General features: G+C 41.3%; 1 protein-coding gene across 3 annotated transcripts in view; it reads left to right on the top strand.

The window, feature by feature from the left end:
• NFE2L2 (NFE2 like bZIP transcription factor 2) overlaps nt 1-22,650 on the top strand; it is a 27,458-nt gene extending 4,808 nt beyond the window's left edge. Inside the window, exons 1-5 of one of the 3 annotated variants that reach the window (XM_044427109.1) lie at nt 9,546-9,737; nt 17,192-17,461; nt 17,618-17,710; nt 18,200-18,322; nt 20,793-22,650. In XM_044427109.1, coding sequence (XP_044283044.1) covers nt 9,693-9,737; nt 17,192-17,461; nt 17,618-17,710; nt 18,200-18,322; nt 20,793-21,980 — 1,719 coding nt within the window. In that variant the 5' untranslated portion in view covers nt 9,546-9,692 and the 3' untranslated portion in view covers nt 21,981-22,650. Of the gene's footprint in view, nt 1-9,545; nt 9,738-17,191; nt 17,462-17,617; nt 17,711-18,130; nt 18,323-20,792 lie in introns of those variants that run through there. The other 2 variants (XM_044427107.1, XM_044427108.1) reach the window with 2 other exon arrangements.
• The last annotated feature ends 378 nt before the right edge of the window (nt 22,651-23,028 follow it).

Below are 23,028 nucleotides of genomic sequence, written 5' to 3'. Positions count from 1 at the left end.
GCGCCACCGCAGAGAAAGCCCCCCTCCGTGAAAGAAATTAGGAGGGTAGGTACTCGGAGGAGGGCTTTCTCTGTGGTGGCGCCCAATCTATGGAATGCGCTCCCCAGAGAGGTCCGCCTGGTGCCGTCATTATTTGTTTTTCGGCGCCAGGCGAAGACCTTTTTATTTAAACGTCATTTTAATTGTTAATATTATTTGCTTATTTTATCTGGCCAGGGCGAATTATTTTATATTGTTAATTTGTTGTATGTGTTATATTTTAATTTTATGTTGTGAGCCGCCCCGAGGCTTCGGCGAATGGGGCGGCATAGAAATGTTTTAATCAATCAATCAATCAATCAATCAATAAATTTTACTGTGGCATCCTTCCTGTCCTTATAATTTTGCATGCCACTGCTTCAGTCACATGAAAGATACCTGCTGAAGCATGCACAAAGGTGATCGGATGCAAAGGATGACACCATTCTTGTTTCTGCAGCTGTTGTACAGAGGAGAGAAACAGGGCAAAGGATGTTTTACCTGCTTAAAAATACCACTTTTGTACCCGTGTTTAAGGTACAACAGCCATGTTCTTTCTGTCTCATCATCCTACATTCTGTTCACCATGGCCAAGTAGCCAGGAAACAGTTGCCACAGGCAGTGGGAAAAGGGCTGTTGAACATGGGATGAGGTTGGTCAACTGTGACACCAAGTATAACCTCATATAGTGTGATCTTTGGCTGGTGCCACAGTGTTGTCTTGGTGGTCTTCCAGTTAGATAGAAGACCTAGGATTTGTGGTTTTGGTGTAGCTGGTCTAAATGAAAATGGCAAACCTTGTGGAGCAGAGGGACCAGTGGCAATTCCCCATAGCCATAATAATAGAAAGTCCTTCAGCACCAGGAGTTACCTCTGAGATTTTGGTATCATGTGGTGGCTTTGGGCAAGTCAGCATTTCAATCTCTGCTCAGTCTGAAACACTGAAGTAGCAGCAACAAGGGCTGCAACCTGATTGGAGAAATTGTAAGTAGATAATCACATTGGGTTGAATTTTTTGGTGTCAGTGAGACTGGGAGGGGATGGTTTCCTCCCCGTGACCTTCTCCAGAGCAGAGTTTTGGGCAGCACAGACGGCAGCAAACGGAGGAGAGAGGGAGAAAGTCTTGTTGCACAAGCAGATTTCTGCTTGCATGGCACTGGATTTAATCTGTTCGTTTTGACTGAATAATCAATTGATTGAATTGGCATATGGGTAAAATACCGCTTTTTGAAGCAGGAAGCACACTTTATTTTTAGATGAGGCACACGTGTCATCATACAAGAGGCATTCCTTCATTTTTTAAGATGATGCCCCTCCAAAGTCTTTTCAAAATTATTAATCAGCACCTGTATTGAAAGCCATATATTTTGTTAAAACAGAGTCTTTTCCCCTGATTAATTGGAGGCATCTTTTTAATTGACGTAGAACTGCAGTGTAAGATGGAATGGAGGAGATGTTACATGGTCTATATTAGATCAGGCAGTGCCTGGTGCAAAAAGATCTTACAGTGTTGTTTTTTTTAATGGAGCTTGCTTCCAGGATACCTCAGAAAGATTTGACTGCTACAGCTTCCACTTTTCTGGCTGAGTAAATTCTTGAATATATTTGAAAAGTTTATGTGCACCTTTCTTATTATTTGAAAAGATTGACATGTGAACAATGGCACAGGTGTTCATAGCACACTGCTACTTAATTGTGTAGAAAATTGGGCACACCATCAAATTTTAGACTTAAAGGTGGCAGTTGTCAGTCATAGCTTCCCTAAAACGGCCCTTTTTTGTTCTTCGCGTGCAAACTTTGGTGAACTGAATGCCAGAAAGAAGTTGTGCAATCAGTTCTTTTTCTCCCTGCAGCAACTTTGCTTTTAGATTACAGAATACGGTTCTAGAAGTCAGGATAGACTTATTACCAAGGTTAAGGAATTAGAGGTTATAACCTGTAATTAGAATCACTCCTGTGTTTAAAGATTGGTCTTTAGTATTTTTGCATCTTACAGCAGTGTGATTGTAAAGTAATGCTTTCAATATGAAGTTCTTTCTAGACACGAGAATATGGAGCTGCTTTGTGCTGTCAGAATATATATCATGCTATCAATATATTGTGCTATGAGAAGAAAGCAGAAAAGAGGAAATTAAAATTATTCCATTATTTAAATCAAAACACTGCATACCTTCCAAAATTGTTTTTTTTTTTGTTTATCTAAAAGTTATGTTTCAAATAATAGCAAATAATCTGAAATATTGCTAGTTCAGTTGGTAGCCATCTGTTATTGGGGGCATATTCCACTTAGAGCTAATGGCAAAACTTGTGCTTTCTGTTTAGTATAAGCATTTCAACCTGACACCTGCAATCACTTTGGCTACCATTCTCCAACTTGGAGCCCCCAGATGTTTTAGAGTATATTTCCTAGCATTCCTTACTTGGCCATATGGAAGCCGAAGCTCAAAATAGCAGAGGGAACCAGGTTGGGAAAAACTGACCTAGATAAGGGACGACTTAGAACCAGATGGGGAGTTCTTGGAAGAGAGGAGACCAGGCAGAGGCAGGAGCCATTTCCAACAGCAGCCAGTGGCCACTTGTGGAAGAGGTGCCTATTTGCATAAAATTTGTATATGCAAATATATGCAAATACACTATTTCTTCTAAAATTGTGACAATTATTTCTACATCTCACCATAGCATAGATAATTGCAGTCTGTGTCTCTTGCTTAGCCTGCTAGCAGACCCTTAGGCTCCTTCCACCAGTAGAAAGGTGGAGGGGAGGCAGCCTTAACCAATGCCCTTATGCCCATGTGGCTTCCAGCATCATCCCCCCTGCTTTTCAGGAAGATCCCCCTAACCCTCCAGAGGGGGGCTGCAGCCGGAGGACATGATCCATGAAGATCGCCTCCTTCCTTGTTCCTTCTATGGGAATGTTGTGCTGCTGGACTGAGTGTTACAGCATGGCCTTGTTAACTGCCCCAGGGGAATAAGCAGCGGGTAAGGGAAGGGTTAAGCAACTCTCTGCCTCTCTCTGTTCAGAATCTGTCCTTGTCTTAAAGAAAATGGGTTATCACAGCATATGCATGCAATGTATTGGTAGGCCTTTAATGGTGCACAGTTCTGGGCAGAAATCAGTTGGCACAGATTAAACATTAATCTACTGTAGGAGTGTTTTGAATTTCAGCCAAAATGAAAAAGTAGACCACAGATTAACAACCTAGTTAAACTTTGTTTTGGCCCCAGTTAGCACATTCCTTTCCAAAGCAACTCATTTCTTTAGTTTAGAGCACACTTAGGAAACTTGGAATGACTGAATTCTAATTATTTTTCATTTTTTCAATAAAACCTGCTCTGGGGGAAAGAAAATACAGACTCGGCACAGACAAGTATACCAAGAAGTGTAAACGTTGGTTAGAAGTGCTAAAAAGTGTAACAAGATGAACAGTCTCTGGAAATTTTTCTGCTTATGCAACTGACCAATTTTATTACAGAGAAGGGGCAGGCAAGAGTTGTGTGTGTACATGCAAAAAACCCTGCTTTTGGAACCTGGAAGACCTGATTTTGTGGCCCTAATGGCTAGAAAATCAGAATTGCTCAACTTAATAGCTTCGCTGCATGTTTGTTTTAATGAGATAAAAAAATTGGCTTGTACAAAAGATATAAACACACATCATGGTCTAATATTTCACCCCGGCTGTTCAGAGTTCTGAGGTATTTAGCGTGCAGTTTAATCCTCTAGTACGCAGAGCCAGATTATACCATCTCATTTTAAAACAAACTCTAAATCAAGTTTGAAAACATGCTAAAAAGATTGCCAGAATCCAAAAGTAGGGCTGCACAACACGCAATGCAGCTTACTCCTTTCTGAGTTCTGACTGAGCTTGGCCCGTATGTCCTTGTCCTCCACCCTTACTAGTAACAGTTATCTGGCCCCTTTTCCTCCCAAATCTATTGGTAGCTTGTCCACACTCTGTTAAAACAAAAATACAGTAATAGGTATAATGCTTGCAAGGCAGTATGTGGAGTTGGCGACACGATACACACAGGCACCAGTGAGTTCCCAGACATTTTCCTTGGTGCCCACCAAGACATGCTGCTACTCTCAATTTTTATTTTTAAATTTGCTTTTATTTTCTTACTGACAGCTGGGATTGCTTCACTGGGAGCCTGTCGCTGCTGCCGTCTCCGTTTCCCATGAATGTCTCTGTGCAGAGAACTTATCCTCTTTAACAAGCGATGCCCACACAGTGCTGCCAGTTCATGGTTTTGCCTGGCAGGGTTGCTTACATTTCTGAGCGTGCCCACAAGTTCAAAAGGTTGCCCACCCCTCCTGTAGGCACCTGAGAATACATCATCTTGACCGCACCGGAGTTTGCTTTGGAGTGGACTGAAAGACTAGACTGAAATGCACATTTCAATCTAGTCTTACCAAGCTGGATCTGCCCAAGTGTACACTGAAGTCGATGGTCAAAGGTGTGCCCAACTTTACATAGGATAAAGCCATGAAGAAGCACTAGAAAGCATGACTGTCTTACTCTGCTAGTAGCCATATCAGAACTTGTTAGCCTGTCCGCGTTTTATTTTATTTATTATTGCTTTTATATACTGCTCAACAGCTATACATGGCTCCCAGAACAATTTACAAGAAAACGTTATTAAAATTGATATTCATTATTGCACCATATAACAATTACAACAATAAAACATTAAACATAATTACAGAGGGCCTTTTTAAAGTCTAAAAATCTCTTGGCTGCAAACCTACCCACCTTTTGTCCTCATATTAACAGTGGCCGCACATAACTCTGCTTGACATCACAATAAAATAAAATAAAAATAATTAAATTCAAATGATTAAATTCTTAAATACTACAAAAACAAAATTAAATCAATACCTCAAAAATAAATAAAAATAACAAAATACCTTAATCATAAAAGTAATTATTCTACAACAGTCACCGTACTCTAAAATATAAAAGTAAACCATTGTAGCCATTAAAACATGGACAAAGAAATAGTCTGGTGCCGAAAAGTAGAGTGTCAGTGCCAGGCACACCTCTCTGGGGAGCTGGTTCCATAATGGGGGCACCACAGCAGAGAAAGCCCTCCCTTTCCCAGAGGGACAGCTCCTGAAGGAGAACCTCTGCCGTTGACCTTAAAGGGTTGGGAAGGTATATATGGGAGAAGGCGTTCTATCAGATACTCTGGCCCTGGCCGTAAGCCCCTTAAAGCAGGCCCGGAGAAATTTCCCAAGTGTGAAAGCTGATCAGTGGTGGAATAGATTGGATTGGGAGGTGGTGGGTTCTCTTGTCACTGGAAGCATTTCAGCAGAAGCTGGATGGTCTGTTAGGAATGGTGTTGCAACACCCTGCGTATGGAGCCTGCACTGAGTAGGGTGTTGGACAAAATTATCTCTGGGGGATCATCAAACTCCACAATTCTAAGTAAGTGTAAAATACTCCAGATTTCTAGAGGGGAAGCTATGCAACAAGGTACAACAAGGGGAATGCTCCTTGTTGCACCTTGATGACAAGCATATTAGCAGATGCTTTGTGACTCAGAGCCCATTTCATTCGATTAAAAAAACGTATGAGAATTAGTCCTAGCTCTCAGCATTTGGGCCACATAATCAGAAAAAATCCAAATTTTGAGCTCACATTTGTGCAAATATTACAGATCTTTGAAAGGCGTGGTGCTGTGTTTCATGTGTATTCTGAGATAGAGGTATTTTAGAGGCCTAGCCAGATAATCTTCCATACTGTCAGATGAGTAGGGAAAAAATAGAGTACCTTGAGGCTGCCTAGTTTTTATTTGCTGTGAAGCCATGTCCTGGTGGCTCCAGGTGAGTCTGCATGGCCTGCTGAAAAGCTTGCCAGAATCCAGAGAAGAGTCTTCAAGGTATTAGCTTACTCTTTACCTCTTGGCTGCAGGAGGATGGCAATGTTGTTGTGGTTTCTGTGCCTATTGAACATTTTAATTTAAATCAGCCTTCCCTGATTTACCAGTTTTATTTACCTAATCTGACTTTAAACATTTAAATCTTCTTAGATACAGTGTGGTATATGAATCATGTAGTTAAATAAATTAAAAGATACATTTTTGCTTGTTTCCTCCAGTTATTTTAATTTCTTGTGCAGAAATTTATTCAGAAATTCTAAGTAATATTTTATTGCAGTCGTAGATTGATCAGTCAAAATACTGAAAACTTTTTTTAAAAAATGGAGCTCTTTTAATAATTTCCCCCTGTGTTTTAATATTTATTTCACAGTTTTCCTTAAAAGAAACAAAGTCTGACAGGAGAAAAGTACACAGATCGCAGGATGAAACCTGCTTTTAATAAATATTGTGTACAAGTTTAAAATTGTTTTTTAATGGATTTTTTAAAAAAGGAAAGCTGAGTTCCATTATCTCAATTTATGAACCTGGAATCCAGTTGTTGCCCTATATGCTTCTATTCCTAGGATCTCGGATGGGAACTTCTCTTGACTAGAACGGCCTCCCTCATTCTTTTCAGTAGATTGAGGCACCAGCCCAAACACACTGTCCTTTGTTCCTGCTTTAACTGCAGTGAGCATTTGCACAGCACTGGGAAGGTTGATTCAGTAGGCTTGAGCTAGACAAGAAGTGTTTCCATTTTGTGCAAATGTTTGCTGTTAGTTCAAATGAGACATTTGGATTTAGCGGAATCCATGGGGCAGCCCTGCCCAAAAAATAAAAAAGGACTCTGGCAAAAAAAAAAAAAAAAGTCCACCCTGTGCACTTTGATAGGTCTTGGAGTTATTTTTATTGCAACTCTTGTTATACACAAAAGATGCAATCCTGTGCATGCTTAGGCAGAAAAAGCCACACAGTTCTCAGCATGGTTGGCTGGAAGGGTGCAGGGAGCTGTAGAACTTTCTCTGTCTAAACGTGCATAGGATTGTATCCTAAATTAGCTTATGAGAAGCTGCTGCCTGGGCCCGTCCAGTGTGTGTGGTTATAGACAGATAAGAATTTTAAAGGGTTGAAGAAGATATGAAAGCACCATTGCTGCCTTGGAGTAACCACAATTTCCTCTAGTCACACTTGTTTTTCAGGTTTTTGCTCTTTTAAGGAGAGCATCAAGGACATGGCTGGTTGTAAGCGAGAACCAAAGCTAAACTGAACATGCAGGACTTGTCTCACCCAGTAATAATGTCAGATTATTGTCAGCTTCTAAAAATGAGGAACAACATAGAATTATCCTTTCTAACTTTTAATATTTCGGATATTTTCCTTGCCACTTTTCATTTTTCTTTTTAATCCCCAAGACATTTACAGGATAAAGTTCAACAATTTTAATAGTAATTTAATTGTCAGGTTAGAATTGTGGATTTGCAATGGATGAATGCATTGGCTATGTTACCCATAAGTACCAAAGGGGAACTAAGATTATACATGATGGGTATTATCATGCTGGTCTAGTGGTTTGGTTTTGTTGGAACTGAGTCTAGTAAGGCTTGCTTTAAAAAAATCCTGAAGATAGTGCTTACCTACAATCTGTGCTCGAGGCCTGATAGAATTCTGGGATTTTCTTGATTTGGATAAGACAATAATTTCATAAACCAGGAAGAGGCTAACCTGAGGCATTCATGAAGGGCATCACTGAACAAAAAAGTCCATAATTAATACTTCACAGAAGCTGAAAACATCATTTCAACTTGGCTTGTTCTGCATTTAGCACAGTTGGTCAGTTCAGGCCATACAACAAGCTATGTTAAAGCAAAAGTCTCTTCACTTGTTGTTGCTGAACTGCAAGAGGAAAGGGGAACAGGATTGCACTAGCTGGAGACTTGCCTAGGCCCTTTCACGTCATTGTAAACTGTGGTTTAGCAGAATGTCCTAATATAGCGACAAGCAAGTCAGAGTTAGTGGGGCATAAAGCATGGTTTAACATGATATCCAAATGCAGTTGGCATAAAACCCCATATGTATGACTGTCCGTACCCTGGACAGACCAATTTAGGACAGTCTAAATATTTTTTTAGACACAGGTTAAAGTACCAACAAACACCTAAAGTTCTTCTCCTGTTCTAGGCTTATAAATGGGCTTCCTGCAACCATTTCTTAAAATGATGTTATATCATTCTAGTAATTGCATCTTTAGAGAATGGAGGGATAGTACCCAGAATAAAGGATCAGGGGTTGAATCAAGATTTAGGCGCAAGCAATTGAATTGGTGGAAGTGGACTATCCTGTCCTCTGCGTGGGAGTTTGACCAACTTCCTGAAAGCACTACACCTAGGATCAAGGACCCTGCTAAATGGGGGTTGTGTTGGTGCCGGAAGGATCCCAGCAGATTGGGCAGGAACACCTTCTACTAGCAGAGCCCTTAGAGGTCTGATTTGGGGAAGGGAAGCCCCATTAGACAGCATCCAACACTGTCACTCCATGTATGCTTGTCAGGTCCAGCTACCTTAAGTAACAGAACTGATCTTCGAGGGAAGCCAGGCATGCAGTGCTGCTCCAAGTCACTTATAGAATGGTATATCAAGCCGTAAGTGGAGTGGCATTGCTGGATATTGATCAGTGAGACTTAATCCGTGAAGTTAATCCGTGAAGCCTCTTTCATTGCATCTGCCCTAGGCATGACTAAGTCTGTATCTAACACTATGTATTCAAATTCAGAGTATCAACAAATATAATGTACAACACATCTCTTATTTTAAATTACTTTCAACAACTATTTGCACTTTTGGTCCTCTGATAGGCTTACTATATTCTGGACTTAATGACTGGAAATTATCATTACATGGGCTCTTTATTTTGAAAACTTTGTTGAATGCCAGTATGTTAGATCCAAATGCAATTTTTGAAATGGGATGTGATTCCAATGCATTTGTACCTGTGGGATGACAGCAGAAGTTCAGTGTGCTACGAACATATTCAAAGTATTTCAAATCCTGATGGTATGCTATCTTTTCTTGTTTATTGATGGTAGCAATAGAAAAGTATGAAATCAACCTAAGTTACAGATGATGTAATTTACGACTTCTAAATCATAAACTAATCTCACGCTGAGAGCACTAAGACCAGAGCTGACAAGTTCACTATGCATGCATGAGTTGTATGTATGTATTTGCTGAATTTATATCTCGCTATTCTGTTGGCACACTCAAAGTTGTTAACAAAATTATCTTTGCATGAAACAGGACAATTCAGTGCAAAACCGTAGCAAACAGTCTTGGATCCAGTGTCACAATAGAGTAACTCCACTCAAGCAACAGGACTCCCACTCATGTGATGGGTCTTTTCTGTCTGCCCTCCATCCTGCAGCTCCCCCAGATCTGCTCTGTAGTGTCCCCCAAATATCTGGAGAGTCGTGGCAGGAAGGGGAGATCCATTCCACCTATGATTTCTCCTCTGCTGATGGAGCAATGCCATGAAGTCATATCCAAGATGCTTCTTCATGTACATTTGGGAGATTTGGCCCCTCTATTAGCTCTTGCCAGGCCAAAGTCTTTCAGTGGCAGTGCCAGCGCCAGCAAGTAGGACTGGAAAACGGAAAGATGACTTGCCCTTTCTGTGTTGCTGACGGCAGCAATAACATCTGGGGGCAGGGAGCAGAATGCTTTCTGCACAAGTCTGCTGTGCGTGGCAACTTGTATTAAGTCTTTGCTGTGATAGAACTGAACTACTCTCATGAAATGTTGCATTTCTTCACTGGAGTAAAGAATGGAGTCCTGCATTTTGATAAACAGGAGCTTGGAAAGATCTCAGGTATTGGGTAGAAAATTTATTGTCATGATAAAGTGTTCATGTTTTTAGACTTTTCATTCTAAATTGATTAATAACTGTTTGCAGAAGAGGTAAGCCTGGTACAATAAAAACAACCTTGAAACTTCTAAAAGCTGTTTTTTAGTGGGAAAAGATCTTACTTTCTTAAATGTTTTATGGAAGCACTCGAACCAGATGAAAATTATGCCGTCTAGTTATAACCTTCCCCCCACCCTCTCCAAATTCTCAGAACAGATTTGAGATAAAATTCTTGGAGCATGCATCTACATTTCTTTTTTTACTGATGCACTCAAGGCTGTTGGATAATCCTTATGTGGTGGCAAAGATGCATAACCTTCTTAAGAGAAAATAAGCATCTCATTTGTGATGAGATGTATTGATTATTGTGAGCTAAAAACCACTTAAGGAATATGATATAACTGGGGTGAAGCTAACAGCTGTAGGCCTGTTGTGATAAATAGAACAGAAGAGTAAGAGGATATTTATTAAAATACAAAGTTACTGCTGGTGGCTCTGCTTTTTCATTTTTGCATATCTGAGCTTTTATTCCTAACTGATGCAGGACTAGCAATCTAGGAAGTTGCCTTTTACTTAGGTCCATCTAGTTACCAACACTGCCAGCAACAGGGTTTTGGACAGGATTCCTTTCTAGCCCTACTGGAGTAGCTGGGGATTGAACCTGGGGCCTTCCAAGTACCAAGCAAGTTCTCTGCCACTGAGTTGCAGCCCATCCAATCCAGGACTGCATGGGAAGGTTTGCAGACAGTCTTTTCCCCTTCTGTGGGCACTTCCAGACTGTGCTAATCCTCAGTCAAGCAAACCTGGTAGTTCATGTTGATTCTTTTGGATTCTCCTATTGCAACTTGTCAAAGGCTAGTGCAGCTGCCTAAGTATGGTTCTATACTACTCCATTATGAAGGGGAAGGCTTTGATAGGTTTAGTAATACAGAATGTAGCCAATGGGCCTGACTCCCAAGGAAGTTTGTATGGCAGGGCTCAGGAACATTTTTCAGTCCACAGGCTGGGTTGAAAATTCTTTTGGGGTTGATGTGTGCCAGCAGCAGCCATGGCTAAAACCCAAAGCAGAGGTGGCCACGCTGTCTCAGGTTGGGAGATGGCAGCCTGGGCTGTCTTTATCCAGGAGACTTTTGTCTGCACCATTTCCGAATGGCTGTGGCCATGAAACTTGGGACTGTGTTGGCTCTCGGTCAGCAACAGGAGAAAGAACAGGAAGAGAATTAAAGGAAAGGAGCCACCATTTTGCTGAAGAACTGAGGCAAAATGACTACCCAAATCCAGGGAATGACCAGAACCACACACCCGGTCTGATGCCTCTAGATCTCAGTTTTCTTTTTGCTAAAAATAGTGAGGAAGTCTTCTGATTTGGCTCTGTGCCTTTTCTCTGTGTCTGTACCTATGCTTTGTACCTTGGAGTCAGTGTCCAAATAGTTAATGTTGAGGGAATAGTCTACTCAGCCCAAGAAGACCCTCCATGCTTTCCTTCAGAGCTTGAACCTTCTTTATTTGAGATTTGAAATAGTTTCTTCCCCAGTTAGGGTGGCTTGGTTTACTGACACTGACACACCGGCAGGACTTCACACCGCATAGTAAGCATGTGAGCAAGAAGGTTGGCGGCAAGCTGTTTGAAGGAGCTTATTCTCTCCCCTTTCCTGAATTTTATTACCTGCTTCCCTGTAAAGATTGTCTACTCTATAATTAATTAATTTTTTAAAGCCTCCTGGCAGGGATTTAAAACATTTGGACCACAGAAAGCTTTTGTTATACACCTAATATAAAATTGTAAATATGGGGTTGTGGCTTTACTCCTTTGTTTATCCTAATGCAAATATGTTTGCTAAAGAGCAATAAGAGTTAATAGTCAAACTTTACAATGCACGCAGAGAGTTTCACATAAAATGTATAACTGACTACCCAGATGGCAAATGCTGATATGTAAATCTAAAAACATGAAATTTTCCGTTGGGGTCCAGATGGCGGCTTAATGTGAATTGTTTAACATTTATGTTTATCTTATTAAAACTGCCTTTTATAAGTCCAGACTAAGCTAGCAATGTGGCTTGGAACAGACTCTGGAAAAGCATATCAGTAAATGAGTAAAACACCAAATGCCAGTCAGCATTTAATTTCTAAAGCGAGGGGTTCACCCACCAAGCCTGCTGGGAAGCCATTGCATTTGCCCAGGCAGCTCTGTTCCTTAATTATTGAACATGCGAGGACAGTTACCTTTTCAGTGCAGAGGCAAAGGCACACTATGACCTTGTTCACATGTAATGCTAGATCATGGTTTATTTACTCTTCGGTTAGTTGCCCTCTCCAGAGTTCCCATACAAACAAATGGTCCTCAGGTGGTTTGCTTTCCTCCTCCCTTACCTGCCCTTTTTCTGTATGCTAAATCCCTTTGCTGCACTGTAGTACTGACATGAAGAGTGGCCCAAATTTTAGACCACTCATCTTCCAGCACTGTAATCTGGTGAGAGAATGCATGGTTCTGGGTTCTGATGTAACAACAGAGAATTTACAACCCAACCACAAACTCAGAAAGTTGTCCATGAGCAAGAATCCATGGTTTGTTAGTACAGCTGGCTCTGCATGATCCAGCCCATCCCCTGGGGGTTCGCATTATGGGCCATGGGGGATTTTCTTTGCATTGGATCTGAATTTACTCTGAGCAGTGTTCCACTAATGTGATAATCACAGTATCAGAAGAAGGGGAGACTACTTTTGCACACTCCTTCTCTCCTCTGCAGCACCCTTTCCCCTTCTAACTGCGGCATAGGAGTGGGACAATCTAAAATATTACAGCAGGTGGCATGAGGGGGGCTGCCTGGATAATTGGCTCCTCCATTTCCCAGTAGGCACCCTTTGCTGATATGGGTCCTGTCTTTCCATGGAAGCGCAAGTTTGGAGCCAGCCTTTTGTTGCTGTTGCACAAATTCTGGGACACAGCTCTGTTGCTGAGAACAGATTCTGGGGCTGAAACCTAAGACAAATTAGGTCTTCTTGCCTTTGTAAATACTGGTGTTTTCTACCATATCGGATGGGGCTTAGTGAAAGTTGTCCTAGACACATTGATATATATGCTTTTGAAGGCAAGCATCTAAGAACACTCCAGGTTTTGGAGGTTCCCTGGGCAAGGCATCCTCAGTGGGACAACTCCATGATTGGCTTTACTTCCTTACCACCATGGCCATGAGCTACTCTTGTTCTTCATCCTCTTCCTCATTGTGGCTACCATGTGCTTACTGGACAGGCAGGGAAAGCCAGGGGGCAAGTAGGTGGTGGCATCTGCTGCCCTTTCTTCTCACTATCACCCTGTCTGGATCAGAGTAGGAGAATGGAGAAGAAGCAGGTTGCACTGGTGAAGTGGAGGAGGAAGTCCCTGATGATGTGGGGGGCTGTGGATTTTTGGTAGGTGTTCAGCCATACCTACACCTTGATGTCATCCCTGACTGCACACATTATTAAGGAGCACCAGTGTTATCATGGTTAGTATATTGGACTACAATTTGGAAAAGGTTTTGCTTCACATCCCAGCTTGGTCATGAAACTCACCGAAATATCTTGGCTAGTCATTTTTCTATGGCCAAGCATACCTCACAGGGTTGCTGCAAATACAACATGTGGACCACCCTCAACTCCTTGGAAGAAGGGCAAGATGAAAACATTAGAAATTAGAATTAAGCATTTCTGAGGCTGCAGTTAAGACATGACACATTATGAGGGTAGGACAGAACCCCATGGCCTCCCAGAACCACCATTCACAGGGCCTTTGGAGCCCAGCACGGAGCCCTCCAATCTCGGTGACAAGTCCCGCTCCTCCCCCTCACAGGGCTGGAAGTGTGCCTCAGGGAGGGAAGGGAGTGTGTGAGGGAGCAGAAAGCAGGCCTACAATTTTGAGGCCTACTTTTGTCCCAGCTGCCTTTCCTCCCTCTTCCCAGAGCTTGCTTTAGACAGCCAGGATGGCCTCTTATTAAGATGTAAGTCTGCAAGCTTGGTGGTTGTCTAGGATGGGGGCAACAGGGTTGCACCCTGAGTTAACTTACACTTTTACTTCTAGTGTTGGTTGGGCAGTTGCGAGTCCGGCATGGGGCCTGTTCCTGAATTATGAGAACCGTATGTCAGTGAAAAACTCTCTTGGTCAAATTGCTCACATTCTGCAGTTTCTGTACAGCTTTTCCTTGGGCATTCCCCTTCCTTGTATCTGTCCATACAGCTATTTCCTCTGACATAATGTGGGAACTTGCGAAATGAAAAAGAGAACAAAAGACTTCTTTGGAACAAGTCACATGATAAATAAGCCATTACACATTTATTAGCAGTAAATTGTTCTCAAGGACATTGTAAGTGGTTTCCTGAAAAGAGAGACATGTGGCATGTGTTTTGTACTATTTATTATCAACACGTTCAGTCTTCGCTTTGACATTAATATGGACTTGCAACTGAAACAAATGTTAATGTTTTAAAATTCCTAAGGAATTCATATTTGTAGAAAATCTACTTGGAATTTGACTTATTAACCACTTTTCAAAGGGAAAGAAGCATTTCCCCCCACCCCCCCATGAAATGGTCTGCAGGTCTGCAGGCTATCATATATACCTTCCAGTCAATCATAAAAAGTTGTTAGGTCATGATATTGAGACTTTAGGGTTTAAAACTCATTTTGTATATTTGACTTTGCTATTTCTTTCACCACACTGGACAGGCTGAATAATATTTGTGCCAACCATGTGGTGCTTATAATTTTCTGCCACAGTAGGTATGCCTGTTAAACCCTGCTACTTCTTGATTGACATTCTTTCATTTTTTTTGTGACTGTTAATTTGGATTGTGGTTCAGAACTGAAGCTCAGTGGTCCAGCACACTGAGGATGAAGACGAGACACTCAAGTGTGGAATCTCGCTTGGGTAGATGTAGTAGCAAAGCCTGTTGTAATGGCACCCTGAAAATGAGTAATTGAGGGATGGAATCTAAAATCCAGATCCTGCCGCTTTAGCCAGAACATGTTGCAAAATGCTCAGAGACAAAAGAAGCCATTTCCAATCAGCTGAAGAGGGTGAGCAGCTGGTAAACTACTGGCCCTTAATGAAGCCCTGCTGTATTGCAGTATCTTCAATTACTGCCAGACTTAATTAGTTCATTTCACCATATGAATCTGGAGGGACCAAGCCCTTATTGTGGGCAGTCATCATAACAGTTTCAGCTCCTTCTTTGCTGCCTGTTACATTGAAATTCAGCAGCTTGTTCAAGAGGGTTTAAATATACTTTAATTAGAAATAAATAAATATGAACAAGGTACATGCAAAAAACAGCTCTTTGGTTGTCTAGGCTGGCATTCTTGTCCCAACGGAATCCACCTGGAAGTACCGAGAGGCTTATGGGCAAGCCAGAAAAGCAGGATGTTGGCACTCCTGAATGAAAGATATTGGGTGAACGATGTATCTTGTGTACATCAAGGAAGTAAAATGCTTCTGTTGAATGCCAGAAGCCATCTGAATAGGATTTTTACCATTGTCAGGACTAGAAGAGCTGAAGCTCCGCCATACTTTGGCACTGAAACTGACAAGCAGAGTTCTAAACTGTTAAGGTGGACATCTCGATCCAGTCAAGAAGCTCACGTTGTCGGTCTCGTGTAGGCATGCTCATGTATGTCTGCTCTGAGCTCCCCTCCCCATCCCATGTCTTAATCCACCGAACCCAGTTTTTCATTATGATTTCATTAGGCCTCTTACAAACTGCCTGCCTGACTAATGGATTAGAAAAGCATCCTGTCTTAGTAGGCCCTTCTGAGGCTACCTGCATGCTGCATGTATGTCTGAGGAAACCAGTGTTCTTCTGATCCGTGCCTGCCTCTTGTCACCATTTACTTGTGAATATCAGAGAAATGCAAATAGTTACTTGTTTTGATACATGCACAAAATTAATCTAGGATTGTCGGCATCAATAGGTGACTTGCCAGTTTGGGTCATTCAATTTAATACTTGATAGCAAATCAACAATTCGAGCCTATATGTGTCTACTCAGAAGTAAGTACCACTGTTGTCAGTGGCACTTACTTCTAGGTAAGGGTGTACAGGATTGTAGCTCAAATCCTTTTAAAAAGTAGATGGTATGCTTTGGGTCACTGCATATAGTTTTGTACTACAACACTAGAATTAATGTATTAGTTTAAATTCTGAGACAAGAAGCAACAACTATGTTTGGTGGAGTTACCAAATCCAGTTAAGAGTGGGAAATTATTGTTAATTCCAAGCATACAGATTGTACCACCAGGTGAGTTTAGTTGCCACATGTCAAAAGCATGGCCTTTGGGTTGAATGAAATGTTATAACAACAACAACAACTTGCTCTTTATAAAAAAAGTGGCTTGTTATACTTCTATGCCCCTTTGATTCTAGGCAAGGAAAGATAACGTTGTAGCTCACTTTTATGACAGGGCAATTTATCCAAAGTTTGGAAAAGCTGCTCTTGTTCAATTTTACAACAAACTTACAAAGTGTTCTCTAAGAAGTGAAAAGCGGAAGCAGTTTCATTGGTTAGAGAAAAATAAAAATCCAGTCTGATGAATAAAATCCAATCAAATTCTTGATTATACCCAATACTTGAAATGTACTTGCTAGCTACAACTAAAGTGTTCAGTGGATCTACTTTAGGTCATATGATGGTGTTTACTCTCATTTAGAACTGAGCAAAGTGTCACAGAACAGTAAACAAGTTTTCAAGTTAAAATTAGTTATCAGCCAGTCCTGAGGTAATCTGTGAATACTTTTCAGAAATTTATTTATTTAAACTTTGACTAACAATATCAGATCCCAAAGTTAGCTGCTCCATAATTCTAACTTAATGGCTGTAACTTAAACTGAGTTAGAAAAGTGTGTGACATTTACTAATATGTTTATACTTCACTAAAAGTGTTCTGAGTCTCTAACAGAATTGTATTACCACATTTAAAAAACTGTATTAGTGTTAATTGGTGCAGTGCTGGTATAGTGCTTGGAATCTATAATATATATTTACAACTTCAGCAACCTGATCCTATTCATGCTTGCTCATAAGCATTAAGTGTAATGTAACTCTCTTTAGCAGATGTGTTTAGGATTATGGCCATGCAAAATCCTATCTATGTCAATGGGATTACTCACCAATTAGTGTGCACAGAACCTGCAACCCTAGTAAGCTTTCCTTAATCACTAGCTGCTCGGTATCATGTTGTAACATTTTTGAGGTCAATAAATTAATTTCATACCAGCAGGGTACAGAGCACATCCAGAGCTGCATGTTGATTTTAACAGCGAATCTTACAATGTCACTGGCCAGGAGACATGTGACTCAGGTTAGATAAGCTGGCAGCTGTTTTAAGTGATGTTTGAATTTAGAAAATAGTCTTATTTTTTTTTTTTTTTTTGTCCCCCACATAGGATATGAACTTGATTGACATTCTTTGGAGACAGGATATCGATCTCGGGGCAAGCCGTGAAGTGTTTGATTTTTGCCAAAGAAAGAAGGATTATGAGCTTGAGAAACAGAAAAAACTTGAAAGAGAGAGGCAAGAACAACTTCAGAAAGAGAAAGAAAAAAATTTTCTAGCTCAGTTGCAGCTGGATGAAGAAACAGGTGAATTTGTTCCAGTCCGGCCTGCTCAGACCATTGAATCAGAAAATACTAGAATATCTTCTAATTATTCACAGGTAAAAATTCTAAAAACACAGACAAACTTTTGTTCACAGTGAACTACATCTTTCTAAAATTGGTGAAAATTAGGATGGTATAATTTCTGGTTATCTGAATTAGCAGCCTTTCTAACTCCTGGAAAGAGTTGCTGAACTTTTCTCTCTCATTTACAGAGTGTACACATTCCCAAGCAAGATGCAGATGACCTGTTTGAGGACTGTATGCAGATTCTGGCAGAAACATTCTCATTTGTAGATGATACTGAGGCAAGTAGTGGCTGCATTGCAAATCTAATGGCTTTAAGGCCCCTCTGGGCCTTATAAAATAAACCCCCATTGTCTTTTTTATGGGGCACTAGCCAACCTGTTGCACTAGTGGGAACAACCAGAGTAGTGCAACAAGAAATAACATTTGTGCAACAAGAAATAGTCTGTTTCTGGAATAGGCTCGCTCAGAGGAGTTTCTGCTTGATGGATTTGCTCCATTTCAGAAGCAGTAGCTTGGGCATGCTCAGTGCTGCTGTTGGGCTGGCAACACCAGGATATTGCCCACAGTAACTTTCTTCGTACTCGAGGCCTCCTTTGCATGCATTGACTGTTTTGGAAGCACTTCTTTCCAAGCTAGCCATGATGTAAGAACCAGCAGGTTTCATGCATCGCTGACAAGAGATTTTCCTTATATTGCAGGCCTCCTCTGTTGAATTCCAGCAAGCAGCACCTTCAGAAACCAATCAAGTCTTTGTTGATTCTACTCAGATGCAGCCCCTTGATCCGTGCATCCTTCAGGCTACCCTTCCAGAGTTAACAGCTGCTGATGCTGAGAGTACACAAGACATAGAACAAGTGTGGGAAGAACTGCTGTCTATTCCAGAACTACAGGTAGTGTTTGCAGTCAGGGCTGGAATGTATTTTTGGACAACTGTTTTTAAAAAAACCCCTTCGTGTGTTTGTAGGGGAACAATCCAGAATTTGACATTTCTATATTCCCAAGAGACGACCCTCCTCCTTTCTCAACGGTAGTGTTTCGAAAAGTTATACTTGATTTTACAAGAGTGAAGCAAGAGGATGAAAATTTGCAAACAGCTATGAGATCACTGATCAATAATACAACACGGAGAGAAATGTTTGTTCAGTGTAGTGTTCTGTCTTTCAGCCAGGTCTGATGAATGTTCCATTTAGAAGCAAATTCCACTTTGGTTGGTAGGACTTGCTTCCAAACAAGGGTGCTTCGCACGCAAACACTCAGGGCAAACTACAGTGGCATGATCCGATGCCTAGTTAGACAGGAAAAGGCCCACAACTTCCAGCCCAGAAGTTGGTTCTGAACTCTTCTGTATGATAGCACTGCTAATTTGTTTTTTCTTATGTATAAGCAAATCAGGTAAGAGGAGTCACTTATTTTGCCAAAACGTGTACTCTCAGTGGTAAATACATTTCTGAGGGGCTGAACAGAAATCCAGGAAGACTGTTTTCTCAGACAGGCCCACTGGAATCCGTGGGGCTTAGTTCCAGACAACTATGTGCATGTATAGGACCAGAGCCCTGGAGCAGGTTCCAGATCTGCTTTCTGTGGATGAATGGCTTTGCTCATGGCAAATGTCTCTGCCCAATTTTCAGGGATTCCCTAGACCTTATTCTGCACTGTCAGCTGGCCTTCTGCATAGCATTTCAAGGGGCTGGAGGGTCTTCTCTGGAGGAGGCAGAGATCACTTCCATCACATGACTCTGAATTTCATTGTGTTTTAACCCCATTCTGTACATCAGAGAGAACTTACAAGAGTCAGTCCCAGTGTAATGGATGGCACTTCTGCCAAAATATAGCTGCTGTGCTGTCACTTCCGTGGATCTTTTGATAAGCAGAGCTGAGCTCCTTCTGGAAACTTTCCTCTGCCCTTCATTCATTTTCCTCAGATCATGAAATGTTGGGGAATGCCTAGGGAAGAGCATGCTTGCTGCTTTTTTTAAAAGCAGCCACAAAAAAGCCAGTATACACTTGAGTATGCCAAAGCTGCAGGAACTGCAGGATACCAAGGACATTAGTTTTTTAAAGGCTGAAAATAAATTTTAAAGAAAAATTCAAATGGCACCAAAGTTGGAGTGTTGCTGTTCACCAGCAGGCGGTGCCTTAAGTGTGCATTCGATAGGAACAATAATCTTCCACGGGCTTCTACTAGCAAGGAGCACTGTAGCTAGGAAAAGCAGTTTTTCCAGGGGGAAAATACTTCATCTTAAATGCAGACAAAATGCAAATTCCTCAAACAGAAATGCTTCCTTGAGGAAAGACATCTGGATTGCCAACAACTTCCTTTGCAGGGCTCATACACATTGTCTTAGTGCATTCAATTCCACCAAAGGCCTAGGCAGATGTTTCTGTTGTACTAAAATTGTCATGAACTGCATTCAGCTTTGAAAAGGCTCAAATGCCTGAATTTAACTGCACTGCAAAATTTGGTGATTTAGGCAACTTGTTTATTAAAATGAAGGTGACTAAAAAATACAGGCAGCTGCCATGAATGCTTCCCAAGTTTCAGGCATCCTTATTAGTAGTCAGAGTCTCATCACCAAAGAGGCCCCACATAATTCCCTCCCACCCTAATTATTCACATCCTCTTCATTGCAATTAAGAAGGTTGGGGGAAATAGTTGCCTGCATGCTTTTCACTACTACCCTTCCTTCCTGCTTGGGCTGCACAGATATTAGCAATTCCAGATGGTAGGCACATCTGGAACTTCAAGGATGTCACAGAGACGCTAACCAAATGACTGTCTTGTAGTTGGCATATAACAATTTCTCTGAAGGTAAATCAGAGATACTAAGAGTTTTGCCGAAAACACAGTACACTTTGCAGTCCAAATATTAATGGTGCTGGAAGACAACACCTTGCTTTCCCACCTGCCTGCCTTTCAGTAAAAATGTTTAAAAATCAGGAGGGGCAAAAAAGCCTGGGAGGCACCAAGAAAAGTTGAGACTCTGAGAACATGCACAGTGCCAGACTTCAGTACTGTCTTCAAAGCACTGGAGGTGCATGGATCAGGGAGGAGATTGGTGTAAAATTTGTACTGCATACCTTTGCAAAGGTGTACAACTGTGAGAGGACCAGGAGCCTGCTCGTGGATGGCCAAAAAAGCTCACATTTCAAATGATATCCTTAATAGCTTGGCACCACAGAAAAGGACAAATATAGAATATTTGCTGGCTAAATGTGAACCTCTGGGCTGTCCGTGGCTGCACCACAGTGCCAGGGAGGTGGGAATGGGAGTTGTTGCAGCAGCTACAGTGCCGCTTTCCACTCTGTAACTCACAATGTGTACATTATTGCTGAACCCCTTTGTAATTATTTCTTTTACAGTGTCTTAACATTCAAAATGACAACCTGGCTGAAGTAACCACAAACACATGCTCAGCAAACACAGCAGCGGAAGCACCCATTAATTTTGTTTTCTACAATTCATTACCTGCTATGGAGAAAGAAATTGGTAATAGCAGTGCAGTGTTTCTGGACCCTTTGGAGCCTTCCTGCTCCAGCATTTTACTGCCGGAAGATCCTAGCCAAAATAACTCATCACCCACAAGCACTGATTTTTGCGAGGATTTCTACTGCACCTTTATTGATGTGAAAATGAGCAGCAGCGCATCTACTCCACCACCAAATTATGTGGATCAGGCACTTGCTGGCTTTTTAAATGACCCAATTGATCTCTCTGAGTTTGCTCAGTGCAAAGCCTTTAACCACGACCTTGCAAGGAATGGCCCAGAATGCAATGATTCGGACTCCGGCATCTCACTGAATACAAGTCCCAGCATTACATCTCCAGTGCATTCTCTCTACAGGGATACAGGCTTTGGATATAGTGATTCCGAAATGGAAGAGGTGGATAGTGCTCCTGGAAGTGTGCAACACAGCAGTGGTCAGATGCATTCATTTCAGATGCATGATCCACTCTCTCCATCCCTAGCTCAGAATACCCCATGCTCCACTCCAAAGCTACCAAGTGCACCCAAAAAAGAAGTGCCTGCCAACCCCGGCCATGCAGAAGCTCCATTTATGAAAGATAAATCCTACAATCAACTTGAAGCTCATTTCACTAGAGATGAGCTTAGAGCAAAAGCTCTGCACATCCCTTTCCCTGTCGATAAGATCATTAACCTCCCTGTGGATGACTTCAATGAAATGATGTCTAAGGAGCAGTTCAGCGAGGCCCAGCTTACTCTCATTCGTGACATACGAAGACGAGGCAAGAACAAAGTGGCTGCGCAAAATTGCCGGAAACGAAAACTGGAAAACATAACAGAATTGGAACACGATTTGGGCTATCTTAAAGACGAGCGAGAGAAGCTCCTTAAAGAGAAAGCGGAGAATGATAAAAGCCTCCGTGTGCTGAAAAAACAGTTGAGCACCCTGTACCTTGAAGTCTTCAGCATGCTCCGGGATGAAGACGGCAAGCCTTATTCGTACAATGACTACTCACTGCAGCAAACAAGAGATGGCAGCATCTTTCTTGTTCCTAAGAGCAAGAAGCCAGGAACTAAATTCTGAAGATAAAGGGAGATAAGTGTTCCCTGAACTAATATTTTTTACATTTGTATTTTCTACCAGTAGGGCTTCCTGTGATGCGGACTTGTCCTACTTCCAAGTGACTTTACACAACTTTCTTTCATGTGTATGAATGCACTCAAAATCATTAGTGTTAAAGCAAATGTATGCACAATGGGTAATACTTCTGAGACACTAGTTCTTTTTATATAGCAGCAACTTCACTATAGTTTCTGTCCTAGTGTAAATAGCTCAAGATTTCTTATTTATATTCTGTTCCTAGTTTTACTCAAATGTGTATCGTGTGATTTAAAACTGATAATCCTATTTACTTACAAGCCCACTCTTTTTCAGTTATATCATTTTATAAAAAAATAGAATTTGTAGTTTCTTACAAATTTTTTACAAGCTTTGCTTTATCGTAACAGCTGGAATGTAGCATAAACACACAAGATAAAGTATTGCTATGGCTCAGTCCAATCAAAGTCAAGCTCTTTGAATGTTTGTAACTATGAATGGAAGAACTGAACATTGAAATCAGTGGGGTTTCAGGGTGTTTAAACTTTGGCTGGACTGCATCAAAGTAATACTTTGTTTTGCATACAAATGTATGCTCTACGTGATGCTAATCTTTAGATTTTATACTTTTAAAAATAAAGCGTGTATACTCTTAGACTAGTTTCAATAGAATATGGTTTTACCATTGCAATTATAACTAACATGGTACAATTGCTCAGCAGTGAGGTGGGGGTGGAAAATAATGTCATGGAGTATAGGATAGTTTCCTGAGAATCTAAACTTTCATTAAAAAAAAAGTCCAAGTTTCTAATCCTTGGGTTGAATCTAACATTATGCCAACAGGTGTCTAGAAGCACAAGTCTTTCTTCCTTCTTCCCCCAGTCACCCTTCTATACCACCAAAAATCTGCTCTAGAAAGTTTCAGCCCTCTGAAAGCACCAGGGGTGGGGTGAGGGGCTGCAAGAGAGAAAAATCACCCTCCTAGTTCAGAACTGCTTTTGTCATTAAATACAATCCTTAACGGCATCAAGTA

The sequence above is a fragment of the Varanus komodoensis genome, unplaced genomic scaffold (assembly GCF_004798865.1).
Source record: "Varanus komodoensis strain SLA01 unplaced genomic scaffold, ASM479886v1 scaffold18_1, whole genome shotgun sequence".
Lineage (NCBI taxonomy): Eukaryota > Metazoa > Chordata > Lepidosauria > Squamata > Varanidae > Varanus > Varanus komodoensis.
The sequence above is the reverse complement of the archived record's forward strand: the minus strand, read 5'-3'. Positions and strand labels throughout refer to the sequence as shown.